The 25,564-nt window shown below is 40.8% G+C and overlaps 1 protein-coding gene across 1 annotated transcript in view; it reads right to left on the minus strand.

Moving 5' to 3' along the window:
• The window catches only part of SLC23A2 (solute carrier family 23 member 2), a 139,156-nt gene that overhangs the window by 46,652 nt on the left and 66,940 nt on the right, over nucleotides 1-25,564 (minus strand). The window contains exons 3-5 of the mRNA XM_018057363.1: nucleotides 25,306-25,404; nucleotides 6,825-6,941; nucleotides 3,323-3,480 (exon numbers count right to left, since the gene is read on the minus strand). Of these exons, the coding sequence (XP_017912852.1) occupies nucleotides 3,323-3,480; nucleotides 6,825-6,941; nucleotides 25,306-25,404 (374 nt within the window). The remainder of the gene's footprint in view (nucleotides 1-3,322; nucleotides 3,481-6,824; nucleotides 6,942-25,305; nucleotides 25,405-25,564) is intronic.

Genomic DNA, 25,564 nt, shown 5'->3' on the forward strand with positions numbered 1-25,564 from the left:
GGCCATCACTGGTCTCTAGGTCCCATATACCCATGACATTCAGTGCAGGGGAGTTCTGGGTACTACATGGGAGTCAGGCAAACACACAAAGAAACAGACAGAACTCAGACACACATGGCAAACCACTCAGTTAGAAAAGTCTGAAAATCTGCCCTAGAAATCATGATAGCTGAACATGAAAACCTTTTTCTTCTGCAGCTCTCCACCTAAGGAAATGAGTGTGAACTGCTAACACCAACAAACATGCAGAGGCCACCTGCAATCCTTAAGGCTGTGATACTGGGAATAAATTCCACTCTTGGCCACGTCTGCCTTTCTTTTGCACTGTCCCACCCTTGTATTTCCACGGCCCCAACTGCTTTATCTGTTTGTTTGATTCTCTTGTGATCAGAAAGTAAATGCACAAGTCTGTAAACATGACAATTCAAAATCGACGATGAGGGTCTATGTCAGTAAGCAGCAGAATTAGAAGGTTTTCTATATTATTCATACTCTTGTCACTTTTCAAATGTATTTTAGAAAGAAGCATATAATATAATAATCTACAAACACACAATGACGGCAAATGTCATCCACAGGACACCTTAGGAAGAGCCTCCTATTATTTTCACAAAAGCAAACTGGGAGCTGGAGAGGTCTTCTGTCCACAGTTATAACACTGCATAGGTCTCTCTAACTCCTCATATGGACTCATTTTACTCCCCCATGTGCGAACGGCAAAGAAACCATCATTTGCCATGTGGCATGAGCTAACGCTTTATTGGGAACTGTAGATTCTGACTGTCCATGGGATTACAGTTTTATCATTACAATGGTCAACAACTTGATTTTAACCAACACTGGCAATGCTGCTGCTCTGACTCTGCTGAATAGACATCCCTGGAATAGACTCAGGGATGCTTAACCCTGACCCGTTCTGAGTCCAAGTACTGGGTGTCTGAGTACCAGGGGTGGGTCCCCACTCTACTGAGGTCTGAGTGTCAACCTTGGTCTGCTGGAAATACTAGGGGAGTGTGGTATTTGGCCATTCTTGAGATCTCTGCTCTTCTTTCACAAAAGCCACAGGAGACTGGGGGGCAAGAATCTGAGAGGTGATTCAGCTGGAAGGGGTAGCCCTGCCTCTTCAGGCACAGTGAAACAAGGGGAAGTTGGGAAAAGAGGAGTTAAGAGTTTTAACAGAAAAGGGTGAAGCACAGGGAGATGCAGGGGGTGGGGGAGATGAGATATTGCAAACAAACAGGGGACATGGGATACAGCAAACAAACAACCTCAGAGGTGGTGACCAATTAAGTAGGGAGGGAAATGCCTCTCATACACCTCATCATCTGGGCTTGCCGTCACACAGCAGGCCCTCAAATATATGCTGGACAAAACTTAAAAGAACGTATCAACAACAGCTTGTGGCTTTAAGGAGTTGGAAACCAAGCTACTAAGTGCCTTCTCACTTTTTCCCTACTAGATGGGAACTTCGAGGCAAGGATCCCAGGCAAGAAAAAGGTGCTGTTGTGTTAGCACAAAGAGGGAAGTAGAGTCAGGCGTAGCCTTCCTGATATGAGGCCAGGGCAGAGCTGTACCTGGTACTTGCCATACCACAGTAAACACGTCTTTCATTTCCTCTTCAAGTCAACCAACAATTCTCAACTAGAGACACTGCCTAAATTTATAGATGATTTGTGCTAGAAGTTCTCTGATGAGCTAGCTGTTTAGAAAACAAGTATTTCCCCAGAGAACCAGTTCCCCATGTATAAGGTAAGGCCCTTGAGTCAGCCAATAAAAACTTTCTAAACCACCCTGGCTTTGAAACACAAAATCTTGAATGCTATAACAAAAGAATGAAAGATACTGTCAGCCAAGTTTAACTACCTGAGCACTAAAAAATTTAATCAAGTCCTCTCTGGAGCGTCCAAATACATCTCCTTCCCCTAACAGGTCAGTAACACGCTGCCTTTCCCTCAGGGGTCCCCTAAGACGACCCTCCTTTCTGAGGTAAGGGATCTGCTCAGCATGGTGGCTTCAGGCAGTCCTGCAGGGGCTGGGGATTTGAGCACCCCAGGGGCTGGCCAGCCCTTTCAGCCTTCCTTCCATCATCAGACCTGCTATGGAGCTGTCATATTGAGGACATTGCTTAAGCTGCCAATCAAAATGCCCTAACATTGTCCTTCCCATATTCTCCTGTCCCCTTAAGTGAAGGTTGTTCTGAGGATTCTGACTCACTGAATACAGTCCATGATTACCAGGCTGCCTTCGTTGCCCTCTGAGTTTGCTCCCACTTCCCTAGCAGGGCCTCTGTGTTTGCTCCCACTTCCCTAGCAGGGAGAGACATAACTTATACATTTACTCCGCTGTCCTTGCCCTGAGGTTAGTCCTGTGGCCACAGGCTCCACCCCTTGGGCAACATCCTAGGGTAAAGGAAAAGGCTGAATGTGAAGAGAGTGGAAGAAGGGGACAGGAGGGGACAAAGCAAGACTGCAGGAGAAGGTAAAAGAAGACAGTTCTTTTCCTTCCTATGCCAGCTCCATATCCATGTAAGCTGGGGCCTGGGGATGCAAAGTGCACTTTGCGGAAACACAATTCAGCAAGAAAAGACACAAACAAAAAAGGACAAAGTGGAATAAGAGTCACATTAGAAGAACATACACAAGACGCATGTGTGGGAATTCAGAGAGAACAACGGAGGCATTGGGAAGTCAAGGGTGCTTCAGAGAGAAGAGGAACAAGCCAAGACTGGAAGGCTGCATGGGAGCACAAGCACAGGGAAGACAGCACAGCGGGCTTGAGGAGGAGCTCATTTCTTGGGGAGTGCACGGAAGGAGACTGCAGGGCGCAGGGACATACCTGGAAGGGCGGTGGGACAGAGAACAAGGAGACGCCCACAGGGTGGGCACATCCCAGTTTTTAAACAGGGAGTAAGGCTGTAGCCTCCTAGCACCCAGGAAGATGAAAACATTGAAAAAATGACACCAGGGTGGCACACAGAGCGGGGCAGAGAGTAGCCTTGGAGGCAGGGAAACCACCTGGAAACCTAGCAGAACACAGTCCAGGTCTGAACTTCAGGAATTGGGGGAAGTGACAGAGTACTAGAGGGAACACTTGCCCTGCCAGCTGGTGGGATGGAAGGAGCTGAGTTCCAGCCTGCACAACTGGTCAGGAAGTGGTGCCACCCACCTAGAGAAGAAACACGACAGGGCTGGGGAGAGGCAAGGCAAATGCCACTAGGCCACGCTTCCCCATACTCCAGTCAGTCCTTCCAAGCAGCCCTAGGTGAATGTGCACAACGCCTCACGGGCACGTCAGCATTCCCAATTTAGTGCCCCAATCTCACCTGCATCCAAAAGTAGTCTGCAGCAAAGTCGTGATTCCCACGCAGAAGAAAATGGTCCCAATGAGCTGGCTGGTGGCCCACTGGTCATATCCCACACACATGGCGTCGGCCAGCAGAAAGGGCACTGCAATGGTGCCGCTAAAACATGTCAGATAATGCTGCGGGGAGAGTGAGACAGAGGGGAGAAGTTACTCTTTTTTTGTATTTTGTTTGATTTTACCCTAACTTTGCCCACTCCCCTGTTGTTTTTAAAAAGTAGCACACATGAACTTGTTTTTTTAGGTACACACTCATCATATGCAAAATTGTATTTTTCTCCCTAGCATTTCTCCTACTACATTTTCTCATCTTCTAACTCACCGGTATTATTACTTATTATGTGAATGAATCCGGGCCAGCACAAAGGAAACGCAATGCAAATACCAGTAATGTTTTATCCATAGAATTTTTACTGAGAATTTTTTTTTTTTTAACTGCTTTTCAGCACCAATTGCTAAAACCATAGATCTTTCCCCTCTAACCTGTTAACAGAAATTGTGTGGCACTGAACCATTCTTGAAACAAACCCTAGTCAGTCATGCTAGATTTTGATTTGCCAATATTTTATGTAGAATTTTACAATTATGTTTTGAGATAATTCATCCTTTTTAAAAAATTCTTCTAGGTCTGGGGATTGAGTTACAAGCTTCACTGCACAAGGGATTTTCCATCTTTTCCTATGACCTGGCATTATTTAATAGTAATCAGGGAAGCACTAAGCTCAATAACCTCTGATACGTAGATGACACCACCCTTATGGCAGAAAGTGAAAAGGAATTAAAAAGCCTCTTGATGAAAGAGGAGAGTGAAAAAGTTGGCTTAAAGCTCAACATTCAGAAAACTAAGATCATGGCATCCAGTCCCATCACTTCATGCGAAACAGACGGGGAAACAGTGTCAGACTTTATTTTTGGGCTCCAAAATCACTGCAGATGGTGATTGCAGCCATGAAATTAAAAGATGCTTACTCCTTGGAAGGAAAGTTATGACCAACCTAGATAGCATATTCAAAAGCAGAGACATTACTTTGCCAACAAAGGTCTGTCTAGTCAAGGCTATGATTTTTCCAGTGGTCACATATGGATGTGAGTTGGACTGTGAAGAAGGCTGAGCGCTGAAGAATTGATGCTTTTGAACTGTGGTGTTGGAGAAGACTCTCGAGAGTCCCTTGGACTGCAAGGAACTCCAACCAGTCCATTCTGAAGGAGATCAGCCCTGAGATTTCCTTGGAGGGAATGATGCTGAAGCTGAAACTCCAGTACTTTGGCCACTTCATGTGAAGAGTTGACTCACTGGAAAAGACTCTGATGCTGGGAGGGATTGGGGGCAGGAGGAGAAGGGCACGGCAGAGGATGAGATGGCTGGATGGCATCACGGACTTGATGGATGTGAGTCTGAGTGAACTCCGGGAGTTGGTGATGGACAGGGAGGCCTGGCGTGCTGCGATTCATGGGGTCGCAAAGAGTGGGACACGACAGAGCGACTGAACTGAACTGAAGCTCACACAGCAGCTGTGGGAATCATCCAGAAAGAGCCGATCCTACTCCTCCTTTAGGACCCCTCCCCCATTCCCTACAGCCCGGGCAGGACATTCCAGCTCTCACTGCTCACATCCCTTCTTCCCAGAGGCCTGCCTGTTCAGTTCTTACTTCTGCAAATTTCCTCTTTTCTTCCTAACAGTTCCCCATCTCTGCTCATTCTGCAAATTTCCTCTTTTCTTCCTTACAGTTCCCCATCTCTGCTCATTTTTGCCAAAATGCGCTGCTTGCAGCCCAAAATGATCAACTGTGTAACACTAACAGGTGTTTCGTGAAGGGGACAGAACATTCCCATCAGGACTTCCCAGAGCTGCTCACAAGACTGCACTGTCAAGAAGGGAATGATGTATACAGGGTGTCCCAATCTTATCTGAAAGGGAAGACTACTACTAGACACATCTATAAACACTTCAAAAAATGAGCTTCCTGAACCTCATTTGAGACATTCAGCCCTAGGGAAATTATGTGCCCAACCAGTCAGGTCCTTTGGTTACGACTTCTTTATTAGAATGCCTTTCTGTCCAGGTTACCAACTGTTTTAGTACCTAAGATTGGGGAAGGGCCTGGAAATTGAACCGAAGTATCAGCTGTCAGCAGGTACAGTCCACTTCCAAGTGAATAAACTTGTCTGGGTAATGAGACTGATTTCCTTAGCATGAACTGATCATTCAAACTTGAGAAAGTAAGAATGCAAAGCAAGACCTCAAAACCAAGGCATACAAAGACCAGAACTATGTGTCTGGGCAAAGAGCGTTCCATATCATCCCCTTTCTCCTAAAGCCCCACTTCGATCATAAGTGGGAAAAGGGAGTGGTGGCTGGGGGGAGAGGGGGGAGCAGATACCAAAGATGCAGAAGTCCTGCACCAGCTTGGGTCACCTCTCGCCCCACCCTCCTACCCGCTCCTTGGCAGCCTCCTTGCTCTGCTCCCACTGGAAACTGCAAGCAGACATTACCAAGGGAAGCCTACCTTCCTTTAAAAATAAGACTGAAGCCTCCACATTTATGTCCTGACCAACACAGCACTTCTTTTTTTTTTGTTTAATTTACTTTTTTACTGAAGGATAATTGCTTGAAAGAATTCTGTTGTTTTCTGTCAGACCCCAACATGAAACAGCCATAAGTATACATGTATCCCCTCCCTTTCGAACCTCCCTCCCATCTCCTGCCCCATCCCACCCCTCTAGATTGATACAGAGCCCCCATTTGAGTTTCCTGAGCCATACAGCAAATTCCCATTGGCTATCTATTTTACATACGGTAATGTAAGTTTCGACGTTACTCTTTCCATACATCTCACCCTCTCCTTCCCTCTCCCCATGTCCGTAAATCTATTCTCTGTCTATTTCTTCATTGCTGCCTTGTAAATAAATTCTTCAGTACCATTCTTCTAGATTCCATATATATGTGTTAGAATACGATGTTTATCTTTCTCTTTCTGACTCACTTCACTCTGTATAATAGGTTCTAGGTTCATCCACCTCCTCAGAACTGACTCAAATGCATTACTTTTTATGGCAACACAGCACTTCTTAATGTCACCCATATTTCATGGCAGTTGACAGTGACTATGGATTGGTTAACTAGGAATGAGAGATGAACACTAATCCTTCTTATTTCTATTCCTCTACATTCTCTTCCCTCTTCTCACCCTTTCCATACATCTATGAACTTTTCCCCTTCCTTCCATGTCATTTCTCTTGCTTATTTCCTGAATATTTTCTTTTTTTCCTACCATGGTTAACGTACTCCTCCTGTTTTCTTCCTTTCACTGTTTTGAAATTCATATTAACAATTACCATTCATCATCCTTAAAAGAGTAATTTAAAGCTGTCAATAAGTAAAAAATAAAAATTGAATTTTAAATAATCTAGACAGACAATTCAAGCATCTGCTGGTGGTTACATTCCAAAGGGATCATCTTACCTGCAACCCCAGAAATATGCACAGGTACCAGGGTGGAACATCTTCTATGGTATAAATCATATCTGATCTCTGGGGGTCTAGACTGCCAGTGCTATCCAAGGTCTCAGCAAGGGAGCTCTGTGAGCAAGGGAGAAAAGAAGTTGTTTAATAAAAGCAAGGTCTAAAAAATATATAAATAAATAAAAGCAAGGTCTAAGGTTAACAGCATAGGCTGTTACTGAAAAACAATTTTATAAAGTGGCTGTCACTCTAATGTAAAATTAAGCCTTTATTACCTTTGACACAATGTCAAGCACACTTAGTGGGACAGTCTGTTCTCAGGATTTAGGGGCTCAGTATCACTTGCCATCAACTCATGCCCAAGAGCAACCAGCTTGCTCAGAGCTGCTCCCCAAACCTGGGTACCTCCTGCATAGAGAGAGATGCTCCCAAGGTTGAGACCACAAAGTAATACCACGGCATGAGTGAGGCCATCCTTGGGTGGTAACCTGAGTTAAGAAATACTATAAAATGCTAACTACTTTCAATAGCACTAATCTGCCCCTCCTATCCCAACCCATCCCTGCAAGGAAAAAGATTTTTGTACCTAAACACCCTCTTTTATTTATTTGTAAATTTTACTTTTGGCTGTGCTGGGTCTTTGTTGCTATATGTGGGCTTTCTCTAGTTACAGCAAGTGGGGGCTACTCTCGAGTTGCGTTGCACACGCTTCTCATTGCAGTGGCTTCTCTTTTCACAGAGCACGGGGTCTAGAGCATGCGGGTTTCAGTAACTGCAGTGCATGGGCTCAGCAGTTGCAGCACATGGGCTTAGCTGCTCCACGGCATGTGGGATCTTCCTGGACCAGGGATCAAACCCATGTCCTCTTCACTGGCTGGCAGATTCTTAACCACTGGGCCACTAAGGAAGTCCCAGGAAACACCCTTCTTTTAAAACACTTCTGCTCAGACATAAATGTTTGTGAAAAGAGCAAAGGTATACAGATTCTATGATTCAAAGAAACCAATACAATTCTGCAAAACAATTATCCTTTAATTAAAAAATAAATTTTTAAAAAAGAAAAAAAAATTTAAAGATGCTAAAAAAAAGACTAAAAATGTATTTATAGTTGAGGATAACCCCACCAACCCCCATTACTAAAGATTTTTTAAGATGTTGTGTTGTATGCTTTATAAACCAGAATCTTTAGAGAGACCACAGGTTATACTCCAGACATGGCTGATCAGCTTCAGTGTCACTTCTGAACTCATCCAGTATCTGAGCCAAACTGAAAACTCGGGGGATTCCCCTATATACCCTCAATGTTACCCTGTTTCTAAAACCATACAAATAATTTATCGGAATCCAAGATGTGCTTTTTTTTTTTTTTTAAGTTTTTTAATAATAAAGCGCCTAAGAGGAAACAAAATTACAAGATGTGCCACAAAAAAGATAAAGATCAACCTTGGTCACATCTGGCTCAATCTGTTCCACTTTCCAATGGATCTGATCCACAGAAAGATTCTGAGAAAGATGCTGACTCCTTGTTTATCACTCCATTTTTCATACACTGGAATTTGAACACACACTGGCCAAATACTCTTGAACAAGGAGTGTTGTATTAGTGACACAATTCACCATCACTTTCGAAAGCCTGAAGTGAAGAGAAGTTGCTCAGTCGTGTCCAACTCTTTGCGACCCCATGGACTGTAGCCCAACAGGCTTCTCTGTCCGTGGGATTTCCCAGGCAAGAATACTGGAGTGGGTCGCCATTTCCTTCTCCAGGAGATCTTCCAGACCCAGGGATTGGACCCGGGTCTCCCGCATTGTAGGCAGACACTTTACCGTCTAAGTCACCAGGGAAGTCCTAAAGGTAAATATCAAAAGTAAACGGACATTTGATCTAATCCAAATGTGAATTGAGTATGACCTTTCTGAAAGAATTTTTCTTCCACTCAAACAACGGATATTGGCAGGTCTGCATTATTAAATGGGTTTAAACATATCACATGTGTCTTTCAAAACTTGTTCATAGGGGCGGCAGAGAAGGTACATATGGTGAGGAACTTGATACGCAGTTGTGTGCGCGCTTAGCTGCTCAGTCATGTCCGACTCTGACCCCATGGACTATAGCCTGCCAGGATCCTCTGTCCGTGGGGATTCGCCAGGCAAGGATACTAGAGTGGGTTGCCATTACCTTCTCCAGAGGATCTGCCCAACCCAGGGCTTGAACCCGGGTCTCTTGCATTGCAGGCAGATTCTTTACTACTGAGCTACCAGGGAAGCCATGATATGCAGTGATGCGCAGTAAAGGATTAACTCAGCAGGTCTGGGCTGTCCAAACCCTGCACCTTTGAAAGAAAAGTTTGGTCCTTACCTGACACCTGGAAGATACTTTAATGTTTTTGGAATATCCTTCCTCTTAAGAGTGTATTTGTTTACCTGAATCCTTGAGCCGCCTTTCACAGATTATTCTAACAGTGCAATTGACGATGGGGGCCTTGGGCCACATGGTATCAATTTGACTCCAGAGGGTCTGGCAACACTTCTTGAGTGTCCTCACACATTGCTTTGGGGGAAGCTAAGCACTGCCCATATGACTCCATTAGGAAGAGGACAACTGAAAGCTTGCTCAGTGTCTCCTATACCCTGCCCTACATGGTTTTTTTAATTGATTTTAATCTGAACCCTTTTTCTCAAATAAGCTATAACCAGAAGCTTTTCTGAATTCTATGAGTCGGTCTTGTTCAGTCACTAAGTCATGTCCAACTCTTTTCGACCCCATGGACTTCACTATCTCCCTGAGTTTGCTCAAATTAATGTCCACTGAGTCAGTGTGAGTCATCCAAGCCAATCACTGAACCTGATTTGGGACTCCTAAACCAGTCTTGGACTTCTCTGATGGTTCAGACGGTAAAGTGTCTGTCTACAATGCAGGAGACCTGGGTTCGGGCCCTGGGTTGGGAAGATCCCCTGGAGAAGGAAATGGCAATTCCCTCCAGTACTACTGCCTAGAAAATCCCATGGACAGAGGAGCCTGGTAGGCCTCAGTCTATGGGGTCGCAAAGAGTCGGACACGACTGAGTGACTTCACTTCACTTCACTTCAAATCAGTCTTGGATATCTCTGAACGAAGCTGACCATTTGCTGATACGATGCAACAATGGACACTGGACTCACTACACAAAGGACAACTCAACACTATCATAGGGCCTACAGGTGGGAGTGTTACTGCTCACAAAGTAACAAAAAGAAATGTCTGAAAACCGGACAGTAACACTACACTTACTAGATTAGTATAATCTGTTACAATAATATTTTAAGCATTATTACTCTAAAGATTCCCAAATGGCTAGTTTTACCTACAAAACACATGAACAGAACTGAAAAGACTGAATCTGTCCTCTTTATAACCTGGAAGGCTAAGATTAAGATGTGTACACAAACATATATATATATACTGTATACACACGATTTTTCTTAGTAATGAGGGTGGTTCTACAACTCAGTAATGGAACTAATGTAAATGTCCACTGATGATATCAAGAAAAGGCAGGAGATTGTGTGGTCAAGGGGATCAGTGAACCCTGTCAGACAAATGCTACACTGCTCCTCCCAGAGACAGAAGGAGAATGGTCACTGAGGACCATGGTACCACATTCTGTTATCACAGCATGAACAATAAGAGCCATTTTAAAACTGCAAAAACAAAAACCTCCAACAGAGAAGTTTCTTTGAAAGATGATTACATTAAGTCAGACAGAGTAGGAGAAACATTGGATGACATCCCTTCTATATGGAATCTAAAAAGAAATGAAAGAAATGAACTCACTAACAAAACAGAATAGAGACTCAGACTTATGGTGAGGGTGAGGGGGTGAGGATCGGGGCAAGATGGAAGGAGGGAAAGTTAGGGAGCTTGGGGTGGACATATACAAACCCTATATTTAAAGTGGATAACCAATAAGGGCCTACTGTATTGCACACGGAACTCTGCTCAGTGTTATATGGCGGCCTGAATGGGAGGGGAGTTTGGGGGAGAATGGACACATGTATATGTATGGCTGAGTCCCTTCACTATTCACCCTATCGTAACATTGTTAACTGACTATATCCTATTATTTCTGGAATATGTAGAGCATCTATATGAGCTGTGACCCATCTGGGAGAGGGGAAGGTATAAAGAAGTGAGCTGGCTGACCAACAAGAAGCTGAGAAATGTTCTATGCTTGAAGACAGAATAGGGATGGGAAAAAAATGGGATTTAACTCTGCAAACCAATCAGACACCCTGCTGCCTGCTAACTGCTATTCTCCCCCTTCAAGACACAAAAATGTATTATTTGAAGAATACAAATCAGAAATACCTCAGACTGAGGAATACTATGTGTGGTTTTAACCCACAAGCATGAACAGTGAGATCTTTATCTGTTTCCAGAATACCAGAAGCTATAGGAAGAGACTAGAGGACTCCTTTCCAGATGATTTGATCAGCCTCAGAGATAAAACACTACCATCTACAGACCCTACAGTAACAAGATAGCTTTCCCTATTCAGTGGAAAGGCTGAACAGAACATTTTACCCACACACAATGATTCTACAATCATATTTTTTATTGCCTCACATTCCTCCGAAAATAAGAGCCAAATAGAGGAAACAGGTCCATGTAGTAGAAAGAAAACACATTGGTGGGGGAGAAACCTGTCTCTTCACAAAAGTATTTTGAACCTGGGAGGAAAGAAATGTCATTTTCAAATCTCTAATCAGTAAATTAAAAAAAAAAAAAAGTAAAACCGACCTTAGGAACTAAAAACAGGATAGGAAAAAAAATTCAACAAAAGGGTTGAGAGTCCCAAATAACAAAAAGACAAATGTAGATTAAGAACAATTTTTATGGAAGAAAACAGAACACAGGAATCAAAGAAATAAGAAAATTTCTAAGAACTAAAGGATATGCTTGCAAATTAGAAAAATACACCAAGTTCTCAATAAATTAATTAAAAAAGATTCAGCTGTCTTTGAAAACTCAACAAAAGAATCTAATATGTCAAGAAATTTAAGGACAAAGGGGAAATAAAATATGAGTTTTAAGAATTTGGACAGAAGGGGAGAAAAAAGAAAAATCAAAATGGTAGGAGCACAAGAGGGAAGACCACATGAAAAAAGTGTAAGAGAAAAAAAGATTAGAGAGAAGTGATAGAGAGGGCAGACAAAGCAGGTCCAAAACAGACACAAATGGAGCCCCCAAGTAAGGAAACCAAAAGAAGAAACTAGGACAGAAAATAAAGATATAATTCAAGACAACATTGCTGAAGTAACAGGAGACTTGAAGCTAAACACTGAAAGTGCCAGGAAAAGCTAACACAGAAGGTCAGCTTCAAAACTTATGATTATTATATGATCGTCAGTAAAGTTACTGAATATAAAAGATAAATAATCCACAGAAAAGGCAAAAAGATCAAGATATTGATTTACAAGGGGGAAAAAAAGACCAGCCTGAGTTCCTCAAAGCCATATTCAATACCAGAAAATGAGAAAAGAGCCAACAATAAGGTATGACTCAATTATTTCCTTAATTTTGTATTACAAATTTTTGAAAACTATAGTGTTAGAAGGAACTTGAAACGCCTGCTCTGTATCTATCCCCAGCTCCAGCTTCAAAATTTATTATCCCTAGATTCTTATTTAATCTATTCCCCATCTCATTCTAACTTTATTGGAGTAAAGGGATGGATTATTTTAAACGAAATCCTCAAAATACATACATTTGCTCAGAAACACATATATGTCTCTTCAGCACATAAAGACCCTAAAAAGAACGGAAATACCATTACATACTAATCAAATTAACAATTTCTTCACATCAGTGAATACCCAATGCTTATTACAATTTTTTCATCCTATGTCAAAATTTTGTTACAGCTGATTTATTTGAGTCAGGATCTAAACAATGTCCTAAAGATTTTACATCCAGCCAAACTTTCCTTCAAGCCTAAATGCTATAGATAAATTCTCATCCAAAATTATTCCCATGATCCAGTTCTTCAGTGTTATTTCTCTAACGTCAGTGAACATATCAAATCACATAGGAATCGTATGAAAATGCAAATTCTGATTCAGCAGGTTTTGGTTGGGAGAGAGACTCTACATTTCTAACAAGCTTGTAGGTAATGATGTCAACAAAGCTGATGCATGGACTACACTTTATTATCAAGAGCCTGGAGGATGAACTTCAGTCAACCAAGAAATTACTGGTGAAAATCAGCAGAAGGTTTGACTCAAATTAGCTGTAGGAATAAAACTAAAAGTAGGAAGTAGGTAGCCAGAATGTATAAAAGTCATGTGCACCAAAAAGATACAGACATTACCATTAACAAAATGTGAGAGGGAAAAAGAAAAAGGCAAGCAGTAAATTGTAATCTAATACAGTTGGAAGATAAAGGATGATACTTAAAGCTGACAAATCAATTATAATATAAAGTGTAAGTAGTATTTCTGACCAAAATCAGATAGTACAAGAAAGAAAAGGGAAAGAAGAAAACTCACCAATTTTGTTACTGTTCATGGTAGATAAATGAAAATTATTAAGCTTTATTTTAAAATTAATGAGATCTATTATCAATAATAATTTTATCAATGTGAATATTCTAATGTCCTTGTTTTTAGAAATACACACTGAAATATTTAGGGAAAAAGGAGTCTTATGTCTGTAACTTACTTTCAAACAGTTCAGAAATAATAGGTGTATATAGAGCAAGTGATTTTTTAAATCATGAGATTGTCTATTTAAAATATTAAAATTAATTTTTAAAAACAGAAAAATTCCACATACACTTAGTAGCCTAGCAAGGTATATACATGATGTAGGTGGGGTAGTGACTAGTGGCTCACTGTCTATAGTACAACACTCTCAGATATGTGTGCTCATGAGTGGAAAAGCATGTGGAATAAACACATCAGACTGCCAGTTGTCAACTATGCTCGGTAGACCAAGAATGGAGGCAGCACATCTTAAACATTTTAATACAATTTTGGGCTGTTTATATTAAGCAAGTATGCTCAAGAACAAATGGTACTAAAAGGTAAAGAGAGTCTGGAAGTGAGGGGGAGGAGCCTCCACAATGGCACCCACCCTCACCGGCTTCACAAGGTAGAAGGCACTCCCCAGCATGCACTGCAGCCGCCTCCACCTCTCCAGGAGACTGTCCAAGACCAGCAGTAAATTCCCACTCATTTCACATATGAGCACCAAAATCGCAACTAGCTATTAACAACCATTGACAGGAGACACTGGAACCCACTAAAAAAGATACCCAGCATCCAAGGACAAAGGAGAAGCCAAAACGAAATGGTACGAGGGAAAAATTATGATAAAATCAAATCCTATACCTGTCAGGCGGGTGACTCACAAATTGGACAACAATTATACCAAAGAAGCTCCCCACTGTTGTGAAGGTTCTAGGCCCCACATCAGGATCCCCAGCCTGGGGATCTGGCCAAGGGACTAGGAATCTCCAGGGAATCTGACTTTGAAGGCCAGTGGGATTTGATTATAGAGCTCCCATAGGACTGGGGAAACAAGAGATTCTTGGAGGGCACAAACAAAATCCTGTGCACACCAGGTCCCAAAGGAAAGGAGGAGTGACTCCACAGAAGACTGAGTCAGACCTACCTGTGGGTGTTTGAGGGTCTCCTGTAGAGGCATGGGCTGGCAGTGGCCTGCCATGGAGACATGGACACTCTGCGCCCTCGTGGAGGTCTCTGATAGTCCTATTACAGAGACCTATAGATCCCAGGACTGGGTCACCTCAGGCCAAACAACTAACTGGGAGCGGAGCATAGCCCCACCCATCAGCAGACAGTTGTATTCAAGTTTTACAGAGCACAGCCCTGCCCAGCAGACCAAGACCCAGTTTTCCCCACAGCCTGTCCCTCCCATCAGGAAGCTCATGAGTTCAGTTCAGTTCAGTTCAGTTCAGTCGCTCAGTCGTGTCTGACTCTTTGCAACCCCATGAATCGCAGCACGCCAGGCCTCCCTTTCCATCACCAACTCCCGGAGTTCACTCAGATTCACGTCCATTGAGTCAGTGATGCCATCCAGCCATCTCATCCTCGGTCGTCCCCTTCTCCTCCTGCCCCCAATCCCTCCCAGCATCAGAGTCTTTTCCAATGAGTCAACTCTTTGCATGAAGTGGCCAAAGTACTGGAGTTTCAGCTTCAGCATCATTCCTTCCAAAGAAATCCCAGGGCTGATCTCCTTCAGAATGGACTGGTTATACAAGCCTCTTATTCTCATCCACCAGAAGGCAGACAGAAGAAATAAGAACTACAATCCCATCAGCCTCTAGAACTAATACCACAATCACAGAAAACTATCCCAAATGAAATAGGATTATGTACCAGATGAAGAAACAAGATAAATACCCAGAAACACAACTAAATGAAATGGAGACAGGCAACCTCCCAGAAAAAGAATTCAGAATAATGACAGTGAAGATGATTCAGGATCTCTGAAAAGGACTGGAGGCGAAGATTGAGGTGATGCAAGAAAAGCTTACCAAGGACCTAGAAGAACTAAAGAACAAGCAAACAGAGGTGAGCAATACACTAGACAGAATCAAGCACAGAATAACTGAAGCAGAAGAATGGGTAAGTGACCTGGAAAACAGAATGGTAGAAATCAATGCTGCAAAATGGAATACAGGAAAAAGAATGAAAAGAAATGAAGACAGCCTAACAGACCTCTGGGACAACATTAAACACACCAATATTCACATTATATGCGCCCCAGAAGGAGAAAACAGAGAGAAAGGACCCAAGAAAATATCTGAAGCGCTAACAGGTGAAAACTTCCCCCACATGGGAAAGGAAATAGTCAGTCATGTCCAGGAAGCACAGAGTCCCAGGCAGGATAAACCCAAGGAGGAACAAACCAAAACACAGGGTAATCAAACTGACAAAAATGAAAGATAAATCATTAAAAGAAACAAGGGAAAAAAGACAAATAACATACAAGGGAAAACCTATAAGGTTATCAGCTGATTTCTCAACAGAAACTCTACAAGCCAGAAGGGAATGGCAAAATATATTTCAAATGATAGAGAGGAAGAACCTACAACCAAGAATACCCTACCCAACTAGACTCTTTCAGATTTGATACTGAAATCAAAAGCTTTCCAGACAAGCAAAATTAAGAGAATTCAGCACCACTCTATCAGTTTTATAACAAATGCTAAAGGAACTTCTCTAGTCAGGAAACACAAGAGAAGGAACTGATCTATAAAAAATAAATCCCAAACAACAAAATAGGAGTAGGATCATACATATCCATAATTAACTTAAATGTAAATGAATTAAATGCACCAACCAAAACATAAACTGGCTGAGTGGACACAAAAACAAGACCCAAATATATACTGTCTATAAGAGACCCACTTCATACCTAGGGACACTTACAGACTGAAAATAAGGGGATGGGAGAAGGTATTTCATGCAAATAGAAATCATAAGAAAGCTGGAGTAGCAATACTCATATCAGACAAAATAAACTTTAAAACAAAGACTGTTGTAAGAGACAAAGAAGGACACTACATAATGATCAAGAGCTCAATCCAAGAAGAAGATATAGCAATTATAAATATATATGCACCCAACACAGAAGCACCTCAGTATGTAAGACAAATACAAACAAAAAGGGAGAAATCGACAGTAACAAAATTAATAGTGGAAGACTTTCATATCCCACTTTCAACGATGGACTGATCATTCAGGCAGAAAATCAGTAAGGAAATGCAGGAGTATATCAAATGCAGGAGTATATTTGTTGTTGTTGTTCAGTCACTCAGTCATGTCTGACTCTTTCAACCCCACGGACTGCAGCACATCAGACTTCCTTGTCCTTCACTATCTCCGGAGCTTGCACAAACTCACATCCACTGAGTCAATGAGGCCATACAACCATCTCATCCTCTGTCATCCCCTTCTTCTCCTGCCTTCAATCTTCCCCAGCATCAGGATTTTTTCTTATCAGTCAGCTCTTCGCATCAGGTGGCCAAAGCACTGGAGCTTCAGCTTCAGCATCAGTCCTTCCAATGAATATTCAGGACTGATTTCCTTTACAACTGACTGGTTTGATCTCCTTGCAGTCTAAGGGACTCTCAAGAGTATTGTCCAACACCACAGTTCAAAAACATCAACTTTTGGTGCTCAGCTTTCTTATTGATCCAGCTCTCACATCCATACATGACTGCTGGAAAAACCATAGCCTTGAGTATACGGATCTTTGGTGGCAAAGTGATGTCTCTGCTTTTTAATATGCTGTCTAGCTCTGTCATGGCTTTCCTTCCAAGGAGCAAGCGTCTTTTCATTTCATGGCTGCAGTCACCATCAGCAGTGATTTTGGAGCCCAAGAAAATAAAATCTGTCACTGTTTCCATTGTTTCCCTATGTATTTGCCATGAAGTGATGGGACCAGATGCCACGATCTTCGCTTTTTCAATGTTGAGTTTTAAGCCAGCTTTTTCACTCTCCTCTTTCATTTTCATTAAGAGGCTCTTTAGCTCCTCTTCACTTTCTGCCGTAAGGGTGGTGTCACCTGCATATCTGAGGTTATCGATATTTCTCCCTGCAATCTTGATTCCGGCTTGTGCTTCATCCAGCCCAGCATTTCACATGATGCACGCTGCATAGAAGTTAAATAAGTAAGGTGACAATACATGGCCTTGATATACTCCTTTCCCAATTTTGAACCAGTCCATTGTTCCATGTCTGGTTCCAACTGTTGCTTCCTGACCTGCATACAGGTTTCTCAGGAGACAGGAAAAGTGGTCTGGTATTCCCATCTCTTTAAGAATTTTTCACAGGTTGTTGTGATCCACACAGTCAAAGGCTTTAGTGTAGTCAATGAAGAAGAAGTAGATGTTCTGCTAGAATTCTCTTGCTTTTTCTATGACCCAACAGATGTTGGCAATTTGATCTCTGGTTCCTCTGCCTTTTCTAAATCCAGCTTGAACATCTTGAAGTTCTCGGTTCACATACTGTTGAAGTCAAGCTTGGAGAATTTTCAGCATTACTTGCTAGCCTGTGAAATGAGTGAATTGTGTGGTAGCTTGAACATTCTTTGGCATTGCCTTTCATTGAGATTGGAATGAAAACTGACCTTTTCCAATCCTGTGGCTACTGCTGAGTTTTCCAAATTTGCTGACATATTGAGTACAACACTTTCACAGCATCATCTTTTAGGATTTGAAATAGCTCAGCTGGAACTCCATCACCTCCACTAGCTTTCTTTATAGTGATGCTTCCTAAGGCCCACTTGACTTCGTACTCCAGGATGTCTGGCTCTAGGTGAGTGACCACACCATCGTGATTATCTGGGTCATTACGATTTTTTTCCTATAGTTCTTCTGTGTATTCTTGCCACCTAGGATATTTTGGATGACTTAGACTTAATTGTTATTTATAAAGAATCCCATCCAAAAGCAGCAGACTTCACATTTTTCTCAAGTGCATACAGAACGTTCTCCAGGATGACCACATGCTGGGCCACAAGGCAAGCCTTGGCAAATGTAAAGAAATCGAAATCATATCAAGCTGCTTTCCTGATCACAGTGCTATGAGATGAGAAATAAACTACAAGGGAAAAACCTCTAGGAAACACAAACACATGGCAGCTAAACAATATGCTACTAAACAACCACTGGTTCACTGAAGAAATCAAAAGAAATTAAAAAAAATACCTAGAGACAAATGAAAATGAAAGCACAACACCTCAAAACCTACTGGATGCAGCAAAAGTAATTACAATATAATCTTACTTCAAGAAATAAGAAAAATCTCAGATAAACCACCTAACCTTACACCTAAAACAACTAGATAAAGAAAAACAAACAAAACTTAGAGTTAGCAGAAGGAAGGAAATCATAAAAGTCAGAGCAGAAATAAACGAAATAGAAACAAAGAAAACAATCACAAGGATCAATGAAACTAAACGCTGGTTCTTTGAAAAGATAACAAGATTGATAAACCTTTAGTTAGATTCATCCAAAAAAAAAAAATGGAGAGAACTCAAATCAGTAAAATTAGAAATGAAAAGAGACTACTATGAACAACTGTATGCCAATAAAATGGACAACCTGGAAGAAATAGACAAATTCTTGGAAAGGTACAGTTCCCCTAGACTGAAACAGGAAGAAATAGAAAATATGAACAGTCCAGTCACAAGCACTGAAATTGAAACCATGATTAAAAACCTCCCAAAAAACATAAATCCGGGACCCAACAGCTTCACAAGCTAATTTTATCAAACATTTAAGAGAACAGTTAAAACATCTATCCTTCTGAAACTGTTCCAAAAACAGCCACAGAGGAAGGAATACTTTCCAACTCATTTAAAAGCAGACAAAGATATGACAAAAAAAAGAAAACTAGAGACCAGTATCACTGATGAACATAGATGCAAGACAAATACTAGCAATCCATATCCAACAACACATTAAAAAGATCATACACCATGATCAAGTGGGATTCATCCCATGGATGCAAGGATTTTCAACACCTGTAAATCAATTAAATTGAATAAAAAACATATAATCATCTAAATAGATGCAGAAAAGGCTTTAGACAAAATCCAGTGCCCATTTATGATAAAAACTCTCCAGAAAGTGGGCATAGAGGGTACATACCTCAACATAATAAAGGTCATATATGACAAACTTACAGCTAACATCATACTTAATGGTGAAAAGCTGAAAGCATTCCCTCTAAGATCAGGAACAGACAAGGATGTCCACTCTCACCACTTTTAATCAATATAGTTTTGCAAGTCCTAGCTACAGCAATCAGAAAAGAAAAAGAAGTAAAGGGAATCCAAATTGGAAAATAAAACGTTAAACTGTCACTGTTTACAGATGATATATTATACACAGAAGATCCTAAAGATGCTACCAGAAAATTACTAGAACTCATCTACAACAGACTGGTTCCAAATAGGAAAAGGAGTACATCAAGGCTGTATTTGTCACCCTGCTTATTTAACTTATCTGCAGAGTACATCATGAGAAACGCTGGACTGGAAGAAACACAAGCTGGACTCAAGACTGCCGGGAGAATTATCAATAACCTCAGATATGCAGATGACACCATCCTTATGACAGAAAGTGAAGAGGAGCTAAAAAGCCTCTTGATGAAAGTGAAAGAGGAGAGTGAAAAAGTTGGCTTAAAGCTCAACATTCAGAAAACAAAGATCACGGCATCTGGTCCCATCACTTCATGGGAAATAGATGGGGAAACAGTAGAAACAGTGTCAGACTTTATTTCTTTGGGCTCCAAAATCACTGCAGATGGTGACTGCAGCCATGAAATTAAAACCAACCTAGATAGTATATTCAACAGCAGAGACATTACTTTGCTGACTAAGGTCCATCTAGTCAAGGCTATGGTTTTTCCTGTGGTCATGTATGGATGTGAGAGTTGGACTGTGAAGAAGGCTGAGCGCCGAAGAATTGATGTGTTTGAACTGTGGTGTTGGAGAAGACTCTTGAGAGTCCCTTGGACTCCAAGGAGATCCAACCAGTCCATTCTGAAGGAGATCAACCCTGGGATTTCTTTGGAAGGACTGACGCTAAAGCTGAAGCTCCAGTACTCTGGACACCTCATGCGAAGAGTTGATTCACTGGAAAAGACTCTGATGCTGGGAGAGACTGGGGGCAAAAGGAGAAGGGGACGACCAAGGATGAGATGGCTGGATGGCATCACGGACTCGATGGACGTGAGTCTGAGTGAACTCCAGGAGATGGTGATGGACAGGGAGGCCTGGCATGCTGCCATTCATGGGGTCGCAAAGAGTCAGACATGACTGAGCGACTGAACTGAACTGAACTGAACTGATCAATGAATTTGGTAAATTTGCAGGTTACAAAATCAATACACAAAAGTCTGTTGCACTTCTATATACTAACAATGAAAGATTAGAAACAGAATTACAAGAAGCAATTCCATTTACTGTTACATCAAAAAGAATAAAATACCAAAGAATTAACCTACCTAAGGGACAAAAGACCTGTACTCCCGAAACTGTAAGACACGGATGAAAGAAATCGGATGACAAACAGATGGAAAGATATACAATGTTCATGGATTGAAAGAACTAATATATTATATAGTATTGTCAAAATAACTATACTACCCAAGGCAATCTATAGATTCAATGCAATCCCTATGAAATTACCAATGGCATTTTTCACAGCATTAGAACAAAAAATTTCAAGATTTGTATGGAGATACAAAAGAGCATGAATAGCTAAAGCACTCTTGAAAAAGGAAAACAGAGCTGGAGGAATCAGGCTCCCTGACTTTAGACTTTATTAGAAAGCCACAATCAACCAGACAGTATGGTACTGGCACAAAAATAGGAATATAGATCAATAGAACACGATAAAAAAAACAGAAATAAGCCCCTGAACCTATAGTCAATTAATCTATGACAAAAGAAGCAAGGCTACACAATGTGGGAATGACAGTCTCTTCAATAAATGATGCTAGTAAAAATGGAAAACCACATGTAAAAAATATTAGATCATTCTTTGACCCCATACACAAAAATAAGCTTAAAGTAGATTAAGATCTAAATGTTAGGCTGGACACTATAAACTCTTGGAGGAAAACATAGGCAGAATACACTCTGACATAAATCACAGCAATGTCTTTTTTAACTCACCTCCCAGAATAATGGAAACAAAAGCAAAAATAAATAAACTGGACCTACTTAAACTCAAAAGCTTTTACACAGTAAAGGAAACAATAAACAAAACAAAAAGACAACCCACAGATTGGGAGAAAATATTTGCAAATAATGGGACTGATAAGGGATTAATTTCCAAAATTTTCAAACAGCTTATGATATTTAATGGCAACCCACTTCAGTATTCTTGCCTGGAAAATCCTAGGGATGGAATAGCCTGGTAGGCTACAGTCCATGGGGTTGCAAAGAGTCAGACACGACTGAGCGACTTCACTTAGTTTCTTTCTTTATGACATTTAATGGCATCAAAACAAACAACCCACTCAAAAATGGGCAGAAGACCTGGATAGACATTTCTCTAAGGATGACATACAGATGGTCAACAGGCACATGAAAAGATGTTCAAAACTGCCAGTTATTAGAGAATGCAAATCAAAACTACAATAAGATATCACCTCACACCGGCCAGAATGGCTATCATCAAAAAGTCCACAAACAACAAATGCTGGAGAGGGTGTGGAGAGAAGGGAACCTTCTGTGCTGTTGGTGGGAATATAAAATACAGCCACGACAGAGAACAGTATGGAGGTTCCTTAAAAAACTGAAACTATGAGCTACCATATGACCCTGCAGTTCCACTTCTGGGCATATAACCAGAGAAAAACACGGCCTGAAAAGCCACATGCACGCCACTGTTCAGTGCAGCACTGTTTACAATGGTCAAGACATGGAAGCAACGTAAATGTCAATTGACAGATGAGTGGATAAAGAAGATGCAGTATGTATATACAATGGAATATTACTCGGCCATTAAAAAGAATGAAATGAGGCCATTTCCAGCAACATGGATGCACCTAGAGAGTGTATACTGAGTGAAGTAGGTCACACAGAGAAGAAATATCATATGACACCCCTTATGTGTGGAATCTAAAATGATACAGATGAACTTACTCACAAAACAGAAGGAGACCCAGACTTAGCAAACAAACTCATGGTTGCTAGGGGGAAGGGATAGTTAAGGACTTTGGGAAGGTCATGTACACACTGCTATATTTAAAATGGATAACCAACAAAAACTTACTGTATAGCACATGGAACTCTGCTCAATCTTATGTGCCAGCCTAGACAGAAGGGGGATTTGGGGGAGAATGGATATATGTATACATATGGCTGAGTTCCTTCACTGTTCAACTGAAACTATCACAACATTGTTAATTGGCTATATCCCAATACAAAATGTTTTTGGTGTTAAAGAGAGAGAGAGAGAATCTGCATGGTTCATAAACCAAAAAAGGTTAAAACTTAAAAAAGAAACACCCTCATTATGAAGTTCAAGTCCCTCAGCCTTCCAAATAGAAGAATCCTAATGATACTGAAGTCCATACCAAGAAATTACCAGACATGAGTTCCAACATCATCCTATGGACTTATGATTGATGATCTGGGGCACTAACCTTCTGGTCTTTTCAGCAAAAAAATCCCTTTGAGCAAATTCCAAAATGAGTCTCTTGTAGCTAATATCAGATTAGCCAGAATTTACTACAAGAAATTCAAGAGTTTTAATGGACACCAGAAAAGCAAAGTTTTTAATAAAATAAGTAAGTACATTAAAATGAATAGCTAAGAAACCCTGTGGATATGGAGAATATATAGGATAGAATCTCTTGCTTTCAATTCTTTTGTCTTTCCTTGAATGGTTCATTCTTATTTCATAGTCAAGTGTTCAGAGAGCCTTTCAATGCCATCTGAAAAGCAAGATCCCAAAGAGTAAAATCCTCTGGTGTCAAGTTTGCTTTACACAAATTCAAGACAACGAAAGACCTAATATTTCATTTTCTTCACCTTTAAAACAAGGATAGTGATGGTACCTTTCTAACAGGGATGCTAAGAGGACTAAATGTGACAGGCTGCTGAAGCTAAAGATCTGGACTTTTGGCATTATTCAACATACGATAATTCTTACTATCCTTGCCATTTCATAGGAAAAGAAAAAGGACCAGTAAAATAGGAAGATATTCTATTTCACTAGTGTTCAAGGAAATACACACCTATTAAAGTTCAGATGATGAAAAAAATGTTCACCCGAACAATAAATGTCTAGCATAAATGTGCTAACACTACCATACTAGACATTTTTCCTGCCAGCAGATGAGTAAAAGGTACACCTACAGATATTTTACAACCTGAAAAATTAATACTCTATCAATCATTTCAAAAGAGAGCCATCAATGCCTGGATAATGAACATCCAAAATCATGACAGCCTACAGCCTGGAAATTCTGGTGACTCTCTGATTAAGGATCAAATATCTGAGGTTTGGATGGAGTTCAACAAGTCTGTAAAAGACAGAAGCACTTTGCTACAAGATGTGTCTCTTGGATGTTGAAACTCAAGCCAGATAAGGAGTAAGCCCTGCCCAGATCCTGCCCTATGCAAAAAGTCTCTGCTGCAGACCAAAGCCTCAACAATGGCTGCTCCCATCTCTGTGCTCTGAGGAGCAACTTGGAAATCAGTACTATAGAAATGTCAACATCTCGGCATGAATCTATACTTAAGATTCACAAAACTTATAACTGCTTGACCAAACAACAGCAATACTGGTCAAGATAGCCAAAAATGAAATTTCCATCTTCCAAACTAGAAAAGAAAAAGACAGAAAGAGAAAAAGAAATCACAGATACAAAAATTTGATTATTTAAGAATTTCAACATAATTTATTTTGTTCTTTACCATTTTTGTGATTATACTGTATACTTAATACGCTAGTACCCGAGCTAGGAATTATATTTGTATATATCAACTTCCCAGGGGTCTATTATTAGAATATATAGTATACACTGTCTATAGTATAATATAGTAGTTCTAGAATATAACACATCATTATATAAGTTGATGATAAAAAATAAAATCTGTCTTAAAAATCTGTCAAATGAAACTCAAATGAAATTGAGACGTCTAAGGGCTGCAAAGCAGTCTGGAAATTCCATGTTGTTATACTTTTCATATATATCAGACACAGTAGCAGATACAAAGAGAAAAAGAAATTAAGGCATGCGGACCCTCTCTGGGCAGCTTTCTCCAGGCCCCTGTGAATATGGTCATACATTCTACGATCACACAGACTGACCTGCCAAGCAGATGGGATGAGGGATCACCCACTTCAGTGTGTGATTCTCAAATATCTTTGTGTAAGGCATTTTCACAGTCTACATAACTTACCTACTGGTGTCTTTTATTTACTGTACACCGTATGTGCTGTGTGCTACAGTCCACGGGGTCGCAAAGAGTCGGACACAACTGAGCGACTGAACTGAATTGAACAGTATCTACCAGGCACAATGCTAATAACTTTATATATATTATTTCAATACCCACAACTTTAAGGCAGATGCTGATATTTTTATACCCATTTTAGAGGTGAGGAAACTAATGCCCAGAAAGCTTAAGTAATTCCCTCAGGATCAGAGTCATATTAGTACCCAGACCTCAAACTCCTAACCACTTCACTGTGGGATCCTGGCTGAGGTTTAAAAATATCTAGTTAAAGACCTCTACATGGTTCTCACTTAAATATTGCCATTAAAACAATAAAAATTTCTAAGTACTATTCCTTATCACTCCTTCTATTTTCATTATAAAGAACACAAACATATACACACTCAGAAAGGAAGAGACAAAAACTCCAGATGGATACCCACTTCCTTATACAGGATCTTCCTTGCATAGTGGTGGGTGAATGGATGGGGCTGACGAAAGAGGTACCTTTTCTGCGATGCCGTTTTCTGTTGTATATATTGCCATGAGCTCAGTATCTTCATTGTCCTGTTCACCACTGGACGTGGCCCCTCCATTGATCACCACCTGAAGAGAAACAATTCATTTAGAGGTTTGTTTCACCCTATACCATCCTGTTGTATAAAAATGTTTTCCCTCAAAGAAAATAACTGCATGAATTTCCCCTATCAGACTAGCCAAGTTTTTAAGTTTTCTTAAATGAAACTCCTGGCAAGTACATATGTAC

This window comes from Capra hircus, chromosome 13 (assembly GCF_001704415.2).
Source record: "Capra hircus breed San Clemente chromosome 13, ASM170441v1, whole genome shotgun sequence".
Taxonomy (NCBI): Eukaryota; Metazoa; Chordata; class Mammalia; order Artiodactyla; family Bovidae; genus Capra; species Capra hircus.